The sequence below is a fragment of the Nyctereutes procyonoides genome, unplaced genomic scaffold, assembly GCF_905146905.1.
Source record: "Nyctereutes procyonoides isolate TBG_1078 unplaced genomic scaffold, NYPRO_anot_genome, whole genome shotgun sequence".
Lineage (NCBI taxonomy): Eukaryota > Metazoa > Chordata > Mammalia > Carnivora > Canidae > Nyctereutes > Nyctereutes procyonoides.
The window spans coordinates 8,117,765-8,136,492 of record NW_026575040.1 but is presented as its reverse complement, the minus strand read 5'-3'; the positions used below and the strand labels follow the sequence as shown (position 1 = coordinate 8,136,492).

The 18,728-nt window shown below is 50.0% G+C and overlaps 1 protein-coding gene across 1 annotated transcript in view; it reads right to left on the bottom strand.

Annotated features, from left to right (window-relative positions):
- ITGA11 (integrin subunit alpha 11) overlaps positions 1-18,728 on the bottom strand; it is a 114,612-nt gene that overhangs the window by 39,368 nt on the left and 56,516 nt on the right. Inside the window, exons 4-10 of the mRNA XM_055319642.1 lie at positions 18,020-18,111; positions 15,044-15,158; positions 12,234-12,361; positions 10,548-10,696; positions 6,309-6,453; positions 5,669-5,834; positions 4,035-4,105 (exon numbers count right to left, since the gene is read on the bottom strand). Of these exons, the coding sequence (XP_055175617.1) occupies positions 4,035-4,105; positions 5,669-5,834; positions 6,309-6,453; positions 10,548-10,696; positions 12,234-12,361; positions 15,044-15,158; positions 18,020-18,111 (866 nt within the window). The remainder of the gene's footprint in view (positions 1-4,034; positions 4,106-5,668; positions 5,835-6,308; positions 6,454-10,547; positions 10,697-12,233; positions 12,362-15,043; positions 15,159-18,019; positions 18,112-18,728) is intronic.

Here is an 18,728-nt window from a genome sequence, read left to right as displayed (position 1 = left end):
TCATTACAGCTGCCCAAGGGGAGTGCCCTGTTGGGGGCAAGGGCAGCCTAACTGGGGGCTCTGCAGGAGGGGGGGCCAACTGAGGAGGTGGGTGGAATTAGGATCGGATTTTTAAGAAACCCTTACTTGATTTATTAGTAAGTCTCAAAAGGTTCACTTCCAGCTCCAAGCCTCAAGATTCAATATCAGCAAATATTTTTCAGACATCTGCTCAAAGATGGAGGTTCAGAGAGGTTAAATGATTTGTCTGAGGCCACACAGTCAGGCGGTGCTTTCTCCTTGCCCAGCAGTAATGGAATGAGAATAGCAGACGCAGGCAATTCTTCTTGGCTTTGGTTAGGTGGGATGGTGCAGGCAGGTGGAGGTGGCCACTGGTCGTCCTGTGCATTGGCGCACAGATCACCTCGAGGACACTGAGTACTGTCCTCCTCCCCAGGCTCTTGCAATGGCTCCCTGGTGCCTGCATGCCCATCATCAGAGTGACGAGACGGGCTAAGAGCCCCTTCTCAGGCAGATACATCATTAAGAGGATGGATTATACTGCCATTAATTGCTTGGATCCTGTCAGAAAATGATGTATTTTTAACAAGCCCAAAGTGGAGCCCGAGGGAGGGATGAGTGCCAGGAGGCTTAGGCAGGGTTGGGCAGGTGACCCCCCTCAGAAATAGGCCTCCAGTCTTTACGTAGAGGGAAGCCCTCCCTTCACCGTGCTGGAAATCCATAGCCAGTGTGGCAAGGAGGGGCTGTGGGGGGCAGGAGGTACACAGTACCCGACTACTCAGCCCCGATCGGGGGGTTGGTTGTCTCTGCTCAGAGCCTCCGATAATGGCCCAAGGCCTTAGCTCTTCAGCCTACAACCGTGGTGGGGAGGGGTGCTGCGGGAAGGGCACAGGCTGAAGAGGCAGCTGGTCGGGGAGGTGGGAGGCTGACCACCCTTGGCCTGTTCCAGACATAACCAAGGGCTGGTCCTGCTGGACCTAACCACGTGTAGGTTAAAGGAAAATAGTCTCTTCCCATCTCAGGTGAGTCAAGTATCTGTGTAGACAGGATCCACACTAATGAAACTGCTTCCTTCTGGAAACCTCCGGGGTTGGGGAGACATATGGACCGCAGGGTAGGAGGAGTGGGCATGGATTATTGGCTCCATCCACCGCCAGTGGGCATGGATTATTTATATATAGGTCCCTTGCTTCCTCCATACCTTCCCCTCCTGGCCTGTGGGCATTGCAGACTCTTAGAGTCTATGCCCCCTTGGGAGGTGTGGATCCCTTTGATAAGCTTCCTGGCAGACTCCTGCAGCTCCTTCTTGATTACCCAGCTCAACAGGGAGTCCACCACCTCAGCGGGCAGCCAGGACTAATGGAAGCCACTCCAGCTATTAGTGACCTTTGCATTCATTTCCAAAGGCTAATGGGGCCATTGGCTTAAAAAGCTGTTTCGAATTGGACCGGAGATCTGGAGATCCGTAGCTGGCCTTCCTGATGGTGATTTTCAGAATATCCTCTTTTTCCTTTTTGCAAATTGAGACTAGAGTTCCGTGGGTTGACTCTAGCTCTCTGGGTTTTCCCAGTGGCTCCGTCTGGGATGCAATGCCTGTGTCCTGGGGCCTTGGGCTCTTTGGGTGACCAGGTGGCATTTGGGGGTCTTCTCTCTTACCCTGGAAACTGGTCTCTCCTTCCTCTCATTGCTTTTATCTTTTTTCACTTGAAGGCTGGTTTCCTTGCTGGAAAGGCAGAAGCAGCCCAAGTGATGAGCTCCTGGGCTCATATTTGAGATATTCTCATATTTGAGAATATGCTATGGGGTCCTTCTTCCAGTGCTAGAGATCATTCTTTCTGGCATAGCTAAACAGGCCCAGGGTAACTGAAGGATCTTCGCACATTTGCAAGAAGCAGCTGTTTGTGGAACACTTGTGGGGGGGATGGAGCCTGATAGCTCACCCAGGACATGGACTCACTCAGGCTCAGCACCTGCTCTTGACAAGGCTGAAAGGCTGGACACATGCTCCCCATCCCCACAGAGGTCTGACCGACCCTGAGAGCTGTGGAACTGGACTCCCAGGGACAGAACGGCTGTGGCCAATTATGATGGCATCAGTGGTTGGCGCTGAGAAACCTCTGTGCCCTAAAATAGCAACCCAATGGCCAGTCACAGTGCCAGACAGACCACCATCCTTGCTCCATTCCTTTCGATTTGGAGGGATTTTTTTTTTCTTTTTAAGAATTAAAGAGTCTCAGATTCAAATTTAATCATCATCTCTTTAAGAGTCCTACCAGAAAAAAACCACTAGATGCCTGTCACTTGAAAAACAAGAGTCAGGGGATGAGAAGAGCTGGGGGTGGGGATGAGGATGGGGAGAGGCACCCTGGTCTCTCCAAGCAGGGGAATGAAAAGGAGTTGTATACGTGGAAGGATCTGCAGAGGGCAGTGCATGGCCTTGACCTAAATAGCAGGCCAGGGCTCTGAGCTCCTGGTCTCCCCTGTGTAGTTGGGGAGCAGTGGATCCTGCCAGGACTCGTCCCGCTTGAGCTGCGTGGGTCATTTTCAGGGCTCATTCCAGTGTTCTTGAATACCTGAACCTCATCATAACTTCCCTTTCTCTTCGGGTTCCCTGATTCCTGAGCATACACAGGCCACAGTATTTGAAGTGGGAGACGGCACCTTCCAGGACCCAGCGCAGGGCCCAGCACAGAGAAGGCACGGAAGAAATGTGCCCATCTGACTGCCTAAAAGGGACTATTCCCACCTGCCAACCCAGCAGGGCTGTGCTGAGCATGAAATGGAGCGCAGGAATTTCCTGGAAAAGTTTCAAGTGCTGTGTGCCTATAACATGACTGACTTGTTATTATAGGCAGTTCCATTTATACCTTGCTGGATTGGGGTGGGCATGAGCCTGTCCAGATGCAGCTCAGAAACAGCGGAGTGTGAGTCAGGTTTCCACCCTTCTGCCTGCTGCTGCCCACTGCACACATGTACCCGCCCCCAACTCCCCCATCCCCACCTCCGATTTGGGATTTCTGACTCAGACCCCCTTAGAGTCCATAAGCTTACAGGGAGCAGCTGCTTGGTGTGTGTGAGGGGGGACGAGTGTAAGCCTGGTGTTTTTCTCTATGTCCCTTCAGCAGGTCACTCAGACTTTGTGTGACTCAGTTTATTCATCTGGAGACTGGGAACAAGGAATCCTGCCCTATTTACTTCACAGAGGAGTTGGTGGTGGTGGTGGTGGTGGGAATTGGTGAGATACTGAAGGTGAAGTATAAGTAGGCAGGATCAATAGGTCCTTTCTAGCAAATGAGGAGGCACAAGCACACTCCCACGGTGCCCGCCTGAGAACACTTAGGACACCTGTCTGCCCAAAGCATGCCCACTGACGCAGACGACGGCCATACGGTCCTCCTGCCACCAGGGCGCCCAGGCGGGGCTCCAGTGATTTCTGAAACACTCTCCCAGATACTGACTCTCTGCCCCTCTGGCAATCCCGTGAGGTGTCAGCCCCGTCTCACCAATCAGAACCAGGTGAGGTATGTCGAGGGTGAGGGACACCCGGACCGACCCTCTGAGCCTGCATCTGACATCGTGGGCCCACCTGGGACCTCTGCCATCCGCGGCTGAGTCTGCACCGAGACCACATCTGGCACATCTGGCCCCCCTCCCCGCATGGGCGCTGGGCCACGGCCCCGCACGCACAGGCCGCCTGGGGCAAGGGTGCCATCAGGACAGTGCAATTGATTGGTTTCTCCCATGTTGACCGCATTTTTGCACAAGGCTCTGTGGACTGAACGGGACCTTTGGCCCTGGCGGAAATGTCCCCATCGGCACCCTGTGCAGGGAGCAGAGGCAAGGGGTGGCGGTGCTCATTACTTGCAGCCCACTCCCTGCTGGGAAGGGCTTGGGACAACCTACTGCAAGGTGGAGACCTTGGCTTCTGTCTTGCAGCCGCAGCGGATGGAGGCAGAGAGGCAGCCCAGGACAGGCGGGGTGACCACCTAGAGAGCCGGGGAGTGTGCGGGAGGGCGATTCCACCCCGGACCCACCTCCACCACGTGAGACGAAAAGCCGGTCTGTGACATCTCCAGCCCGAAGGAGGTCTCATTTTTGTTGGTGCCTGAAATGGAGGGACAGAAAGATCTGGGCTCCATGCCTGACCGCCTATTTGGTGCCACACACACACCTGCAGCTCCACCCACAGCCCCCGTGTCCTGGGGGCGCCTTCAGGGAGGGAAGACGGGGTCCCTGAGGCTGAGTCCAGCGGAGCTGCACCCCTGGGTAGTCCAGAGGCAGGCGGCCTGCCCAGGGAGGGCACCAGGCACCTTCCCGAGGTGCTGGCTTTACGACTAGTAGCCTGCTCACTGTCGAGGATGTGCTGGGACGGGTTATACGAGACAGCATGTATGCTATATGGCTGTCAAATAGGGGAAAGAGCAAGAAAAGTGCATGGAAAGAAACAGTCAACATTTTTGGCCAGAAATGGAAATTCCATCTCTTTCCCCATTTCTCTCATTCCTATTATTCACCAGTTTGGTTCCAGATGCCTCTGGATGACTCCCAAACATTGGATCGACCCTCGGGAGGGAGACCTGTCACCACCACAGCTTTGCACAAGAAACCCATGTGTGCTGAAAGCCCCTCCCCCACAAAGCCCCCCGACCCCGCACAGGGCCCTGGAGCCTATGTTCTCGACACCCAAAGTGACCATTTCTAGAAGAAGGATGCTCCTCTGGGTATTTAAGCCCTAGTGTGAGCACTCAGGCTACACTTTCTATTCCTTTATCCTTGTGGATCAGGCCTGCTTTCATCTCCACCTCTTCATGTGTCTGGAGCTCATCTTTTCCAATGCGCTCAGGCTCAAGGACTCTGTTTTCTGTCTCTGTTTGCAACCCTCCCATGTGGCCCAGCCCAGTGTTGCGAGGGCTGGCTGCAGCAATACATGGTGCAAAGGAGATCCGTGCACACAAAACTGGAGTTTAACAGTAAGGAGGGAGGTGATTGGAAGGAACCGTACACGGGGCACCTGGGTGGCTCATGGTTGAGCATCTGCCTTTGGCTTGAGGATCGAGTCTCACATCGGGATCCCCACAGGGAGCCTTCTTCTCCCTCTGCCTGTGTCTCTGCCTCTCTCTTTGTATCTCCCAAGAATAAATAAATAAAATCTTTTTTTTTTTAAAGGAGTGAACCCTACTCAAAGTGTTTTCGGGGGAACGGGAGGCAGCAAGACTCAGGGATGAAGCACTTCAGGCTATGGAGGCAGGTCCAGCTGCGTTCAAACTAGGCCAGATACACAAAGGACACCCAGTTCAATCTGAATTTCAGACACCAGCGGATAATTTCTTAGTATAGGTCAGTTTGCCACAAGTACCGTATTTTATATTTGCCAAATCTGGAGACACTGGTTCAGGCCCCGTCTCCTTCCCAGGCCGTGGAAGCTTTGGCAAGTCACTTGGCTCCCATAGGCTTATGGATCCTCAGAGGTAAAAGGGGAAGAATTTGAGCAAAGCCACTGTCTGGGGCTGTCTGTGAGGTGCACAGCCTCAGGTCCAGCACAGAATACCATGGAATTATCATGAAGGGATGGCTCCTGCTAGAGCATTCCATGTGGTAGGGCTGGATTTTGGGGGTTCACCTGGTGCAAGCCCAGGAGCACAGACCCCTCTTGGTAGGTATTGCTCACCTTCCAAGCTGAAGATCCTGTCCCCCAGGGCATCAACGATGTCCTTCAGGGCCGCCTCATCAGTCACGTTGAAGAAATGCTTGTCATCGGGGTCACTGGCGATGTATTTGATCTCATTTAGAAAAGTTTCTGGATTGATCCCCCTGCGGTTGTAGTAGCCCAGAACCTGCCAGGTAACAGGGGCAGGGCAACAAACCAGGACATAGCACAGACCTCTTCACATGCCCGAGGCCACTGGCCCCGAGTGGTGGGGGCCACCATTACAATCACAGAGAGAACTTGAGGTCCCACTTGTAGTTTGAAACAGGTTGTCTCGTAGAGGTCAGATAAGGCCCCTGTTCTAAGATAAGGTTCTGGGGGCTGGGTGGCTTGGGGTGTTTCCTAGAGTTTTGAGGTTTCAGAACCTTCCTGGTGATGGAGAACTACTCCTCCCCCAACCCCTACAACTGTTGTGGTCAGCCCCAGACAGTGCTGAAGGAAAATTCTCAAGATACTCTTTAGGAGAGGATGAAACAAGGAGAGGCCTATTGGAGGGCCTGGACAGCTTGTCCACTACCCAGAAAATGACCCAGGGAGTCCCCAGGGGTTTGATGGCAAAGCCTCTAGGGGCACAGGGTGGAACACATGGGGCAGGACTCACAGCCACAGCATATCTGGTCACGTTGTCTCTCTCGCTTTGCTGGATCACCTTCTCCAGGTCTGGGCTGTCATGGGACTCCCCATCTGTTATGACGATCATCACTTTCTTGGCTCCCTTCCTTCCGCCTTTCTGGAAAGCCTCGGAACTGAAACCAGAGCATAGGGAGAGGGTCACAAGAGCGATGTAGGGATGGAACAGCCCCCAGCACTCCTCCAGAGGGGCAGCCACAGAAGTAGGGCCAAGCCCACTCAACTCCTGCGGCAGGGGGGTGGTGGTGGGAGCAACCCAACAGGGTTGGGATCTTGAACCAGTGAATAAGCACTGGGTTGAGATACTCACACTACTTGTTCACCAGCTGCTCAGAAGGGTCATGTATCTGCTTGTCTTTTTTTTTTTTTAAGGATTTATTTATTTTAGAGAGAGAGAGAATGAGTACAAGCAGGAAGGGCAGAGGGAGAGGTAGAAACTCAAGCAGACTCTGCTGTGTGCAGAGCCTGACGCAGGGCTTGATCTGATGACTCTGAGATCGCGACCTGAGCCAAAACAAGGGTCAGATGCTGAATTGACTGTGTCACTCAGGCGCCCCTGCTTATATTTTTAAAATGACTTTTAAAAGTCCCTTTATAATCTTGATCATGCTGTTTGGGGTAAGCAAAGGGGGCAGGATGGGTTTGGGAAGAAAGTTCAAGGCCCGACGGAGACCTTTATATGCGCTAAGTTAGTGGTTCGAAAACCCAGCTGTACATTAGAATCACCTGGGGAATTTAAAAAATGATGCCCAGGCCCCACCTGGGCATGTAATCAGGAGCTCTGGGGGCATGGCCTGGGCATCAGTATTTTTCAAAAGATCTGATGAATACTGATGTTTAGACCCACTTCTCTACATTCTGAAAAGGTGGCGGGCCAGAGTAACTCAACACCCAAATGACACTCATCATAAAATACATGGAATGAAGCCTGCACGAGGTTCTGATTTTTCCCACAGGGACTATTTTGGTTCTATTTTGGGAACTATTAAAGTATCCAATTCCATGACAAATATTCCTCTTTCTTGCTTTTTATTTTGTTTTCAGTGCCTGGAGCAGGTGCTTGGCCTGCTTGTTGGGCCACCCAGCCAGGGGCAGGGGAGTCTGGTATGATGTCCTGCTGGCAACCCATCTCAGAAGCACACAAACTGGCTCTGGAAACATCACTAGCTCTTGGTGCTTCTGTGGTCAGCCCTCCTTTAGACTGTGAGGTTCTGAGTAGGAATGACACGGTCTGGACCAGATTTCTGGCCCAGCAGGTAGAATTTTCCAGTAAGGATCTGAAAATAAATGTTTCCATTAGGCTCCATAGTGACTCTTCTTGGGTCTCACCCATGGATTTAAGCTCCCCAAAGTGAGATTAAAGCTCGTCACCAGAAGTATCTCTTGTTACATGGCAAGCTGATGAACTGATGTGCACGATGTAGACGTTGAGGAATTCACAAAGCCTGGAATGAGTTAGTTCAGAGCATCTTCAAGCTCCCAGTTAAGAGAAACAGACCATCTGCCATTCTCTAGCTCTATGATATTGTGGATATACTGACTTAAAAAAAAAAAACCTCTAATTTTAATATGAGCTGTGAACTGAAGGAGGCCAGAGGTACACTTGATGTGACTACAGCAAATTTTGAGCTTAAGCCTGACCTCGTGGAGGGAGAACTCTACTAGTCCCTCAAAGGAGATTCTAGATATTTCTATAACCTCATCGAAGGGTCAGGCCCAGGCACAAAATTCCGCAAAAAAAAAAGTATGGCAGGGGAGAAATCAGGGTTCATTGTATATGGAGCCAAGAAAATTTTGGGGTTCATATTTTCATATAGTGGAATCGTGTGAATTTCTGTATGAATCTGTAATGGTGTGAATATTAACATGAATCATCAGATTTAAAACTGTGATCTTGTATTGTGTCAAAAGGCTTGGATTTGTTCCTTCGTAAATCAGAGTATAAGTCCCTTGAGAGCAGTGAGAGCTTTATACTCACAACTCACATTCTGGAAACCAGAATGATCTATGGAAAAGGAAGTCATATCATGTCTCCTTTCTGCTCAAAATCTGTACTGGCTCCCACTTCTTTCAGGTCCTGACAGTAGCCCACCAACCCATCATAATCTAGCCCAGTCATCCCTCTGAGCCCTTCCTCCTGTTTGCTCGCCTTAATAAGAAGGGTTAAGTCAACTAAGGTGGGATCCACATTGTACCCACAGCCTCCAAGCCATAGACCAGAATCACCTTTATGTGCATATCTGATGAAAACACTCCCGAGCCCAAGAGCCCTCAGTGGCCACTCATGGTTGTTTTAGCTATGACATTATCATCCCCAAAATCTGGCTCCAATATCCCCAAACACAACCCCCATTCCATTGTCAAAGCCTCCAAACATAATCATTCCTTAACTTTCCCTCTCTTCTGTTCTTGGCCAGGTTATGGTCTTCTTTCCACCTCTCCCTGATTGAATCCTGGGGTCTTCCTAGGACAAGCCAAATGCCAGCCCCTCTTAGCAATCCTCCCTTGGATCCTACCCTTTCATCCTCACTGAGTTAGGCTGATGCTCATCAGAGTTCCCTATTGGGCCAGGGGCCACAGGTAATCATCTTTGTAACCCCTCAAGTCCACGGTCTGGATCTTTATGCTTTTGCAGGTGCACACACACAAAAATGCATTGTGAATAACTGAATGAGGAGAGCCAACTTTTCACTTTAAAATGCACCTCCCTGTAGTTTGGTTCAAACCACTTGGTGGGTTCCACACTCGTAATTGGCCTGGGGTTGGTGGGCTGCATCCCTGAATGAGTCTGTTAGTTCACACCGAGGAAGCGATAGCGCAGCGGGCTTGGGCTTTCTCTGTTGCTGTGGCAATTTCATGAGGGCATGTTGGGGTCACAGGGGCTCATCCCAGTGACGGCAAAGCAGCAAAATGGCCCGTTCCTTGTGAGGATGAGTAAGAGCCATCTTCACATGGAGGGAGGTTCATTTAGGAAAAAAGTTTCAGTGAGTTTTATCAGCAAACAGAAGCATCTTGGTGGAGTCGTTGCTTAATTATAAAAAGTTGTAAAGTTGGAAAAAAAACCCTCATCATTTGACCATATGAAATCACGTTATTACTAAATTCTGTTAAATGCATGGGCTAATCCTATGTGAGGTGGGATTATGCGAGAAGGAGCCTGTGGTCTCAATGGGCAGAGCAGAACTTGTATTTGTAGATGTAGAATTTATATTTAAAATCTATATGCCTCAGACTATGTAGTCACCTTAGGGGTTTAGGCCGCAGCTTGAAAGATCTTGGGGAATTGCTCAAAATCGCTCCTCGATTTCAGTGGGGGGTGAGCACAATGTTGAGCAATGGTGGTGTCTCCAGAGCATGCATGGAGCCAGCTGCGAGGGCATGGTCCAGAGGTAACATTCATTATCATTGTGGGTGAGTTCTGGTGTGATTTTTAAGGACTTTAGGAGTCAGATTTAAGGATTTAAGGATCTTCCTCCCACTCCACTGACGACATGCACTCCACAGGAAGATCCTGCCCTCACGGAACCCACGTACTTTTTATTAGGGTCTCTGTGGCACAGCGCATTTTCCACAGCTAGTTGCAACAACACCTTCCCATTCCAAATGCTCTTCTGTGACGTGGCCTTGCCATTCCTCCCTCAAGAGGCAGAATCAAATTCTCTTCCCCTTGAGTCTAGACTGGCCCTAATGACTTGCTTGATCAACAGAATATGGCAAAAGTCATATGCGAGACTTTGGGGGGTAGGTCTCGGGCACTCTCAGAGTTCCTGTGTGGGCCTCCTGGAAAGCTCTCTTGGGACACTCCTTCTCAGAGCCTGGCTGCTACACCATGAGAAAACCGATTCATATGGCCACATGTGGGGGTTCTCAGGTCACCAGCCCACATTGAGCTCCCAACCAACAACAAGCAACAATTGCCAGTCACATGAGTGTGCCATTTTGGATGTCCATTCCAGTCAACCCCTCCCATGACAACAGCCCAGCAGGCACACCAAACTACAACCATAGGAGAGAACCCCAGAGAGAATGGACCAGCTGTGCCCAGCCTACCCCGTAACTTGTAGGGATTAAAAAATGATTGTCTCGAGGCACAGAATTTTGTGGAGGTTTGTTACACACAGCAATGTAGAACTAGAACAGTTATCTGAGATTTAAGTAAGTCATTATTATTATTTCTATTTTATTAGGGTTTTTTTTTTTCATTTTTTACCGAGCAAATTCGATGCCAAATGCCGTCCGGGTCTCTGTCCCTCCTCTCTGCTCAATATGGCTGGCAGCTTCCACTACATCTTTTACAGACCTGTAGTCATTGAGGTGAAATTCATGCACCACGTCTTCTCCGTACTGGACAACTCCAACCTGCGGGAGAGGGGAGAGGACAACAGAACATGCCGACCCCTGAAAACTGGACCCTCGGCGGTGAGGTTCCCTGGAGTCATCTCTGTCTGTGGCTGTTGGGGAGTACAGAGGATGGGGGACCATCCCGATGGTGAGTCACTGGGAAGGAAAACAGTTCAACAGGGCTCCAGAAATGAATGGGTGGCTTGGTGAGGCCCGTGGAAGGTTCATCTCCAGAGAGGAGAGTGTGAGTTAAAGAAAGACCCCACAACGGGTGCCTGGGTGGCTCACTCAGTTGAGCATCTGACTTTTGATTTTGGCTCGGGTCATGATCTGGGGGTCGTGGGATCGAGTTCCAGGTCATGCTCTACTCTGAGCCTGGAGTCTACTTAGGATTCTCTTCCTCCCTCACCCTCTGACCCTCCCAGCTTGCGCTCATGCTCTCTCTCTCTCAAAAATAAAATAAAATAAAATAAAATAAAATAAAATAAAATAAAATAAAAATAAAGAAAAGCCCAACAGATTATGTTTCTTGCTTGAGCACAGGATTGAAGCCTAAAATATTAGGAGCAGCATGCCTGGAAAGCCAGGCCATTTTTCATCAAATGTTGGAACCAAGGTTCCTGAAAATTTGGAAGAGAACCTTTTATTCCCAAGGTCAATAATATATAGACAATATTAATAGCCTCAAAACAAACAAAAATCCTTAAAGGCCTACAGTAGGACTAGAATAATAAAACCTTCCTGTTGGACGGACCTCAAGTTTATTTGGTGCCTTTTTAATGCCTGACTTTTGGCCAGTGATACCCTAAGGATAATCTTCCTGTCGTGGGGAAGTCATTACTTCTTGAGAAAGCCCACTCCCTTTTTAACTGCTCTAATTGTTCCAAAATAATTTCCTAGGGATGCCTGGTAGCTCAGTGGTTGAGTGTCTGCCTTTGGCTCAGGGCATGATCCCAGGGTCCTGGGATGGAGTCCCGCATCGGGCTCCTTGCAGGGAGTCTGCTTCTCCTTCTGCCGATGTCTCTGCCTCTCTGGGTGTTTCTCATGAATAAATAAATAAAATCTTTAAGAAAAATAATTTCCTAGATTGACTTGAAATCTGCCACCTTGTACTTCCTATATGTCAGTCCTCGCTTGGTCGGCCAAAACAATACAGTGTAAATATACCCCTCTTTAGCCAAGCGGTAGTTTGGACATGTGCTGGCAGCTATGAGCTCCCCACTCAGTCTTCTCTCAAGATCTAATTATCCCCCGTGCCTCACTCAGCAGGGATCCACTCAACCTTTCCTGCCTTCCTTCCTTCCTACTCTTCCTACTCAAAGTCATTCTTCATAGGGTAGCATCGACAGGTTTTACCGATGAAGTAGGGCCTCCCCTAGACTGTCCGCAGATGCACCCAGCAGAGATGGGTGTCCTGGGCTGCCGGGCCTCGGCCTGGCCCCTGCACCTATACCTTATTAGCATGTGCAAGGAGGCTTCTCCATGCCCCGGGGGCAGCGTCTTCCATAGGTCTGGGAAGCCCTGGTCAGAGGGGAAGAGTCCCAGAGACACTTACCTGGATCTGCCCAGGGCCAATGTAAAATTTCTTCAGGATGTTGATGAGGAAGTGTTGAACCTCCACCCAGGGGTAGATGCTGTTGGAGCCATCCAGGACAATGACGATGTCCATGTAGGTCTGGCATCCTGGGAAGTGGGGACACGCGGTCATGGCTGCCCAGTGACTCAGCATCTGCAATGAGTCTCTGATTCTACAGATGAGTGTCCAGATGAGTCTACTGGATGGGTGTCCAGATGAGTGTCCATAGGACAACAGAGGAAGGACCCTGTCATTCCCTGGGCTGGGCAGTTGTCCTTGGGCTAGTCATTTATTTGGACAACATGAATGATGAGCCCAGGAATTCTGGGCTCTGCTCAACCACTCTGAGCTGGCTGTTTGAACCAAGCTTAAATTCACCCTGACTGCCTCTGCTCTTCATCAGGGACCAACCTACCACCAGCTGGCTAATGTTCTGCGGCAGCCATCCTGCCCAGATCAGCAGCTCACAGTCATTTGTTTTACTGTCGTGGGCAGGATGCACTGACCACCTTCAGCCCAAATGAGTGAGTTTCATTTTTTAGGAGAGTGGTAAAGGGTGATGGCTTAGGACAAGGAATCTGGTATCAGACTGTTTGATTCCTGGCTTTGCCGAGCACTAGCTGTGTGACCTTACACCTGTTCCCTCTGCTGTAAAAACAGGCCTGGTGACAGGAGAGGACTGCCAGGAGGAATCAAGGAGATGAGGCTTCTAAATGGCTGAGCACAAAGTCAACTCTCAAGAAATCTTAGTGGATCCTCTTAGTTTTTTTTTCTTTTTTAAAGCAAATTACTTTGTTAATGTGACAAGAACATCATAAGGTCAAGCATTTATGCATTTACCTGTGCTCTGAACATAAACGTTTCTCTATTTCCCAATAATACTAGTATCAAGTTAAAATAAATGACAAAAAACAACAAAGAAACGTTGGTACTGTAACAAATGCAAAAAAACTTCTTTTAAAATCGAAGTAACTTGTTTCTATTGGTGAACAGTTGTGGTTACTTTGAAATTAGATGTCCCAGCGTGGTATGATACACACATACTGTATTATAGCATATCGTATTGATATATTGGTTATCTGCTGACTTTTACTGGAGAATTTTCACACTTGTTGTAAAATCTACTTTATAGCAGAAGCCTTTTTTCTGTTGACCATTCCAGTAACTCCTTTATCATGAAGGTGCCATTGGTTGAGGTCAGTGGTGATCAGAGATAAGAAAGTGGCAGCTTTGGGCCTGGGAGCCCATCGCAGGCTTTATGTTTGGGAGAGCATTTTAGAAGCATTTAGGTGACTTGGCAGCTCAGAATCACCTCTGCTTCTGGAGTCGTGTAGTGGTTCTTGTACCACCTCCATGCCATGTGTGGCAGGTGACGGCCCAATCCTTCTGGGCTGACAGCACCAGAGAGCTTTGTCCTTTCCCAGGCTGGTCTAGCTTAATGCCTGTGGACCGGGCAGCTGTGTGGTGCAGGTGGTCACGGAGGTGACTGAGACAGAAACTCCTTAGTTAGGGGTGAGGGGTTCCTAACCTAATGGTGGGGGACCAGGTTTCTTTTATTTTTAAGCCATGCTTATTATTAGAATGCATTCACTATTGCTAACTTCTTTCTTGCAACTTCACGTTTTTCTTTTGAAGCATCTTGGAAAGAGCTTTGCTTTAGATCTGTGGTTCCTAAACAGGGCTGCACACTCCAGTGAACACACACACACACACACACACACACACACACACATACACACACACACACACCGTAGGTGGGGCTTGTCCCAGATCTACTGAGTTAGAGACACCAAAGGGAGTGGCCCTGGGATCTGTGTCTGATAAGCCCCCAGCACACCGCTGCTGGTGAGCCAGATGGCAGGTCTCCCCCAGAGGAGTTCCTGGAGGCTTGGATGGTCATTTGTTGGCCTGAAGTGAGATTCCCTATTCACACCTCATGTGACTGAGATTGGGCCTCCTCCCCAGCCACAGCACCGCCTTTCCCTTGGCCACCTGGTGAGCATGGAAACAACACTTCCTCCTCACCCTTACAAGGATGACTTTTCCATCCCTGCTGTGCTGATGCTCCCTCTTCCTCTGCCCCAAGCACTGTCCTGTCCTTCAATCTCTGATTGGGCCTGTTGTTTGGGGGAAGCTGCTGCTAGCTAGAGGTGTGAATCCTCTCACCCTCAATGAAAGGGTTAGCAGCTGCTTGGGTGACGGTATTCAGCCCAGAGGAAATAGGCTTGGAGCCAAGTAGTCTGGGTGAGGTCAGTGGTGATCAGAGACCACTGCGGGAGACAAGGTCTGAACATTATTCCCCAGATTCACTTGGTGGGTGGGGAGTGGATGGGAGGTTTTGTGTTCCATGAGGGTCTGTGCAAGCTGGGCAGAGCTTCCTGATATTCAGGAACACCAGTTAGAGGGGATTGTTCCTGGGGATATTTCTGTTGTCCTTGGTCTTCCATCTACAAGGCAACTGCATTGCATAACATCAGAGGGCACCATTCACATTGTAGTCTAAGTGAACAACGTCCCCAGAGTTGTACTTTGCATAGCTTGCTTGCTGTACTCTGTGGCCCAGCAACCTCTTCCTCACTCACAGTGGGTTTGCAGTGAGCCTCTCTGACTGCCAGGATTGTCTTCATAACCTCAGTTCATTTGCCTCCCACCATTGCTCTGCCCCAGAGGTTCTGGAGGAGGGTGGCGCTGGAGTACAGGTGCTGCTTTGTAGCTGCAGGGTGGCAGTGATCAGAGCTGGGAGCCTCCCGTGACTGTTAGCATGGGTCTGCAGATTTGAAGCTACTTACTTTGGAGAGCTGGGGCTACCGTCTTGGAGAACCTGAAGTTGGAGTTGACTCTCGAACACATCCCTGTGGTGTAGTAGGAACTCCCACACTCATGAGACCAGAGTGGGCTGCAGGCCTGTGAAACACAGTGCAGACCCCCCAGCTGACTGGGGGGGGATCTCTGGGAGGGTCCAGGCCCAACAGCCTTTGGCCCAGCCCAACCTCCATGACCCAAGACAGACATTCTCTGAGTATTGGTACTCCAAGGATTTAGAGATTCTTCTTGGAGTCTAACTGAATTCTTTCTTGCTCTGATGTATTCTATCTAGTTCCCTTGGTTTCAGACGGAATGGAGAAAAACTAATCTTAGAGTCCTTGTATTTTCAAGGGTCCCATTCTTTGTCCCATCATCTAGAGTTGTGACGCTCCTTCACCCTACCTGCCCACACCACCCACCACACAGCATCATCCATGGGAGTGGACCCTTCAAGGTCACTAGAGGAGCCTCTCTGTCTGAAGAGGTCCCCTGAAGGTTCTTACTGGGAAAATTTCCAGGACTGGGCCCCAGCAACATACCCATGCCTCTTACTGGGGAAAGAAAAAAAAGAATGTTTCTGCTCTTTCTCTGAAACTTGCTACCAAATACATTGATGTCAGCTCCTCATTTAAAGATTGAGTGATGAGTCCCCCTCAGAGTCAGGGTCATTAAAAATTAAAACCTTGCCCCATGTCTCCATTTTTGTCTGACTGCCAGGAAGCCCAGGACTAAATTTTGTGCTGCAATTTCCTTTGGTTTGGAAAAATAATTATTCCATTTCTAATTCCTTTCTTTAATTAGCTTTCTTTTTTTTAGTCAGATTTTAAAGGTTTTGTTTTATCTGCATCCTTTATTGAAGCTGCAGTAAATTATTTCTGGAAGGAGGGGGAGAATGAAGAATAGGAGGGTGGATCATGGATGATGGATGATGGATGATGGATGGGTGGACAGATGATGGATGGATGGGTGGATAGATGGACAGATGATGGATGGATAGATAGATGGATAGATGATAGATGATAGATGGATGGATGAGTGGATAGATGACAGATGGATAGGTGCCTGGATAATGGATGGATGGATAGATGGATAGATGAATGGGTGGGTAGATGGATGTATGGATAGGTGGATAGATTATGGATGGATGGATGGATGGATGGGTAGGTGGATGGATGGATGAATGGATAAATGGATGATGGATGGACGGGGGATAGGTGGATAGATGATGGATGGGTGGGTGGATGGATAGTGGATGAATGGATGGATGGATGAATGGATGGATGGATATATGATGGATGGATGGGTGGGCAGACGGATGGGTGGATAGGTGTATAGATGATGGACGGATGACTGGATGGATGGATGGATGATGGATAATGGATGATGAATGGATATAGGAATGGATGGATGGAAGGATAAATGAATGAGTGGGTGAATAGATGAATGGAGAGATAAACAATTGGTTGGGGAATGGACAATAAGTGAATAGATGAACAAAAGTTGCCATTTATAAACCAGGGACTTAATTAACACATGGAAACCCCAGAGGGGGTATCATACCATCCTTCTTGGGCCTTCATCCTTGTGAAGTAGGTGGAATCAACTTGGTAGGAACATAATAAGGAGCCTTAGGAGGAAAAGGGAGTAGCAACAAGGGCCCCTGACAGGTCTGTGTATGGACAGTACCCAGCATCCTGTTTGTCTTGGTTGGGATGATGAAGGGCTGTGGGCTGGCCATAGATGGGGGCACCTATGGACTTTCCCTGGAAGGCCACTCTACTCTCTTCAGCCCCTGAGCATCCCACTCATCTTGTTGTCCTGGTGTCTGGTACTCCACACCCTGAATGTCCCATCTGTCCACAGAAATGTACTCTTGGATAAGAACAAAGAGTGATACAAGCCCTCCCTCCCATCTTAAAATGAGTAGCTCATTTTATTGGGCTTTCTGGGGTAATTTTTCTCTGAAATCATCTCCTGCAGCTGTTTCTAGAACTAGCAGTCCCAGCAGGATACTGTTTTGAATCTCTAGCATTGCCCAACTCATGGTGGCAAGGAGCAGGCCGTGCCTGCCACGAGGCCACCCGCGCTTGCTGACTGTGTGCAGAGTTTGCATGTGCTCGCCTGGGCAGGGTGCAGAGACCTCTGCGAGCAGGCCTTTTTTGCCTCAACATCACGTTTACGCTACTCATTGGCTTATCAGCTCAGCTCTCCCTCCACCAGAATTTAAGCCACAGCAGGCCAGGAGCTCTGTTGACTGCTGATACCCCAGTGTCTGGCATTGGGCTCAGCACATGGTAAGTGCTCAAAACGTTGTTTAAATGAATAAATGTCCCTACCAATTCAGCACAAGTACCCCTCCTCTTCCTTCCTTGCTGAGACCCGTTGTCTCTTCTTTAAAAGCAAATCAAAAGCGTCCTCCAGAAAGCCTTCCCATGCAACCCTGTGCAGCCTGGGTGGCCTGTCACTGTGTATCTCTTTCCTCGGTCATAGTAAATCCATGTTCTCTCATTTATGGCTTCCCTTCAGAGACTTCTTAGGGTGTGTGGTGTGTCCTGTTTCTTTGATCAAACCTGGAGCAGAGATTCGGTCTCTGCCTCAGAAATGTGGCTCTCCAGAAGGAGGGATAGGCCTCCTCCGCCCCATTGGTGCTCTTTATTTCTGTTCCTTTCAGGCTGTCCATCCCTCATCCCCAGGGTAGGCACACAAAAGAGCTCAATATGTCCTCCTGCCGGGGCTGCCCCCTTCAAAAGTTGAGGGCACCCGGCAGACAGAATGGCACAGAAAGGAAGCCAGTGGAGGAGCTGCTACGTGAGCATGTGGACAGGCAGCCTGGTGGACAGAGTGTGAGTGTCGTGTAAGGACATGTTAACTCACCCCCTGCCTCTCCTGGCCCTGAGCAGAGGGTCCATGGGGCAGGAGGGCCTGGGACTTAGAAAGACAGTGGGGTGGGCAGCTCTTACCAGGAAGCTGTTGTCCTTGGGGTTGGTGGCCAGGCTCAGGCCGAGACGCATGTTGTCCTTCCGCTCCGACACGTTAGACAGAGTGACCCTTCCTGGGGTGGGAGGGAGAAACTTAGCCCGCAGCCCTCTCCCGCCCACCCCACACCCCTCGGCCACCAGAGGTGCCTGTGGCAGGGTCGGGGCCCTGCAGAGTCCTCCCTGATTCCCCTGCCCATCATGCAGCCCTTCATGGTGTACCAAGGGCTTGCCCAGACATGTCTTATTCCTTCCCCACAGTTCCCTGTGAGATGAGGAAACTGAGTCTCAGAGAGGCCGAGCCACCTGCTCAAGGTCACCCCGTAAGCACACAGCAGAGCCCTGCATCGCCTAGTCTGGCGTTTTTTTCCTCCTCCAGACGTCTGACCGGTCCCTGGCACTCCTCACATGTCCCGTCCTGCACACGCCAGAGCGCAGGCCCTAGGCTGGCTTCCCCTGAGCTGTGTCCCCTCCACATTTCCCTTCAAGCCGCTCTTCTATCAGAACTCAGCAGTCCGTGTTCTACTCGGAGCCCAGGTCTCTGGTCATCTGGTAAACCGACGGACGCTAGCTGATTCTCCCATGGGTGGCCAGAGCCCTCTGCAGGTGTGTGAGTCTGGCGAGAACATCGCTCTGCGCTCGGCTGCTAGGAGGGCCGGTTAGCAGCAGGGTCATCAGTCAACCCGAGTGTCGG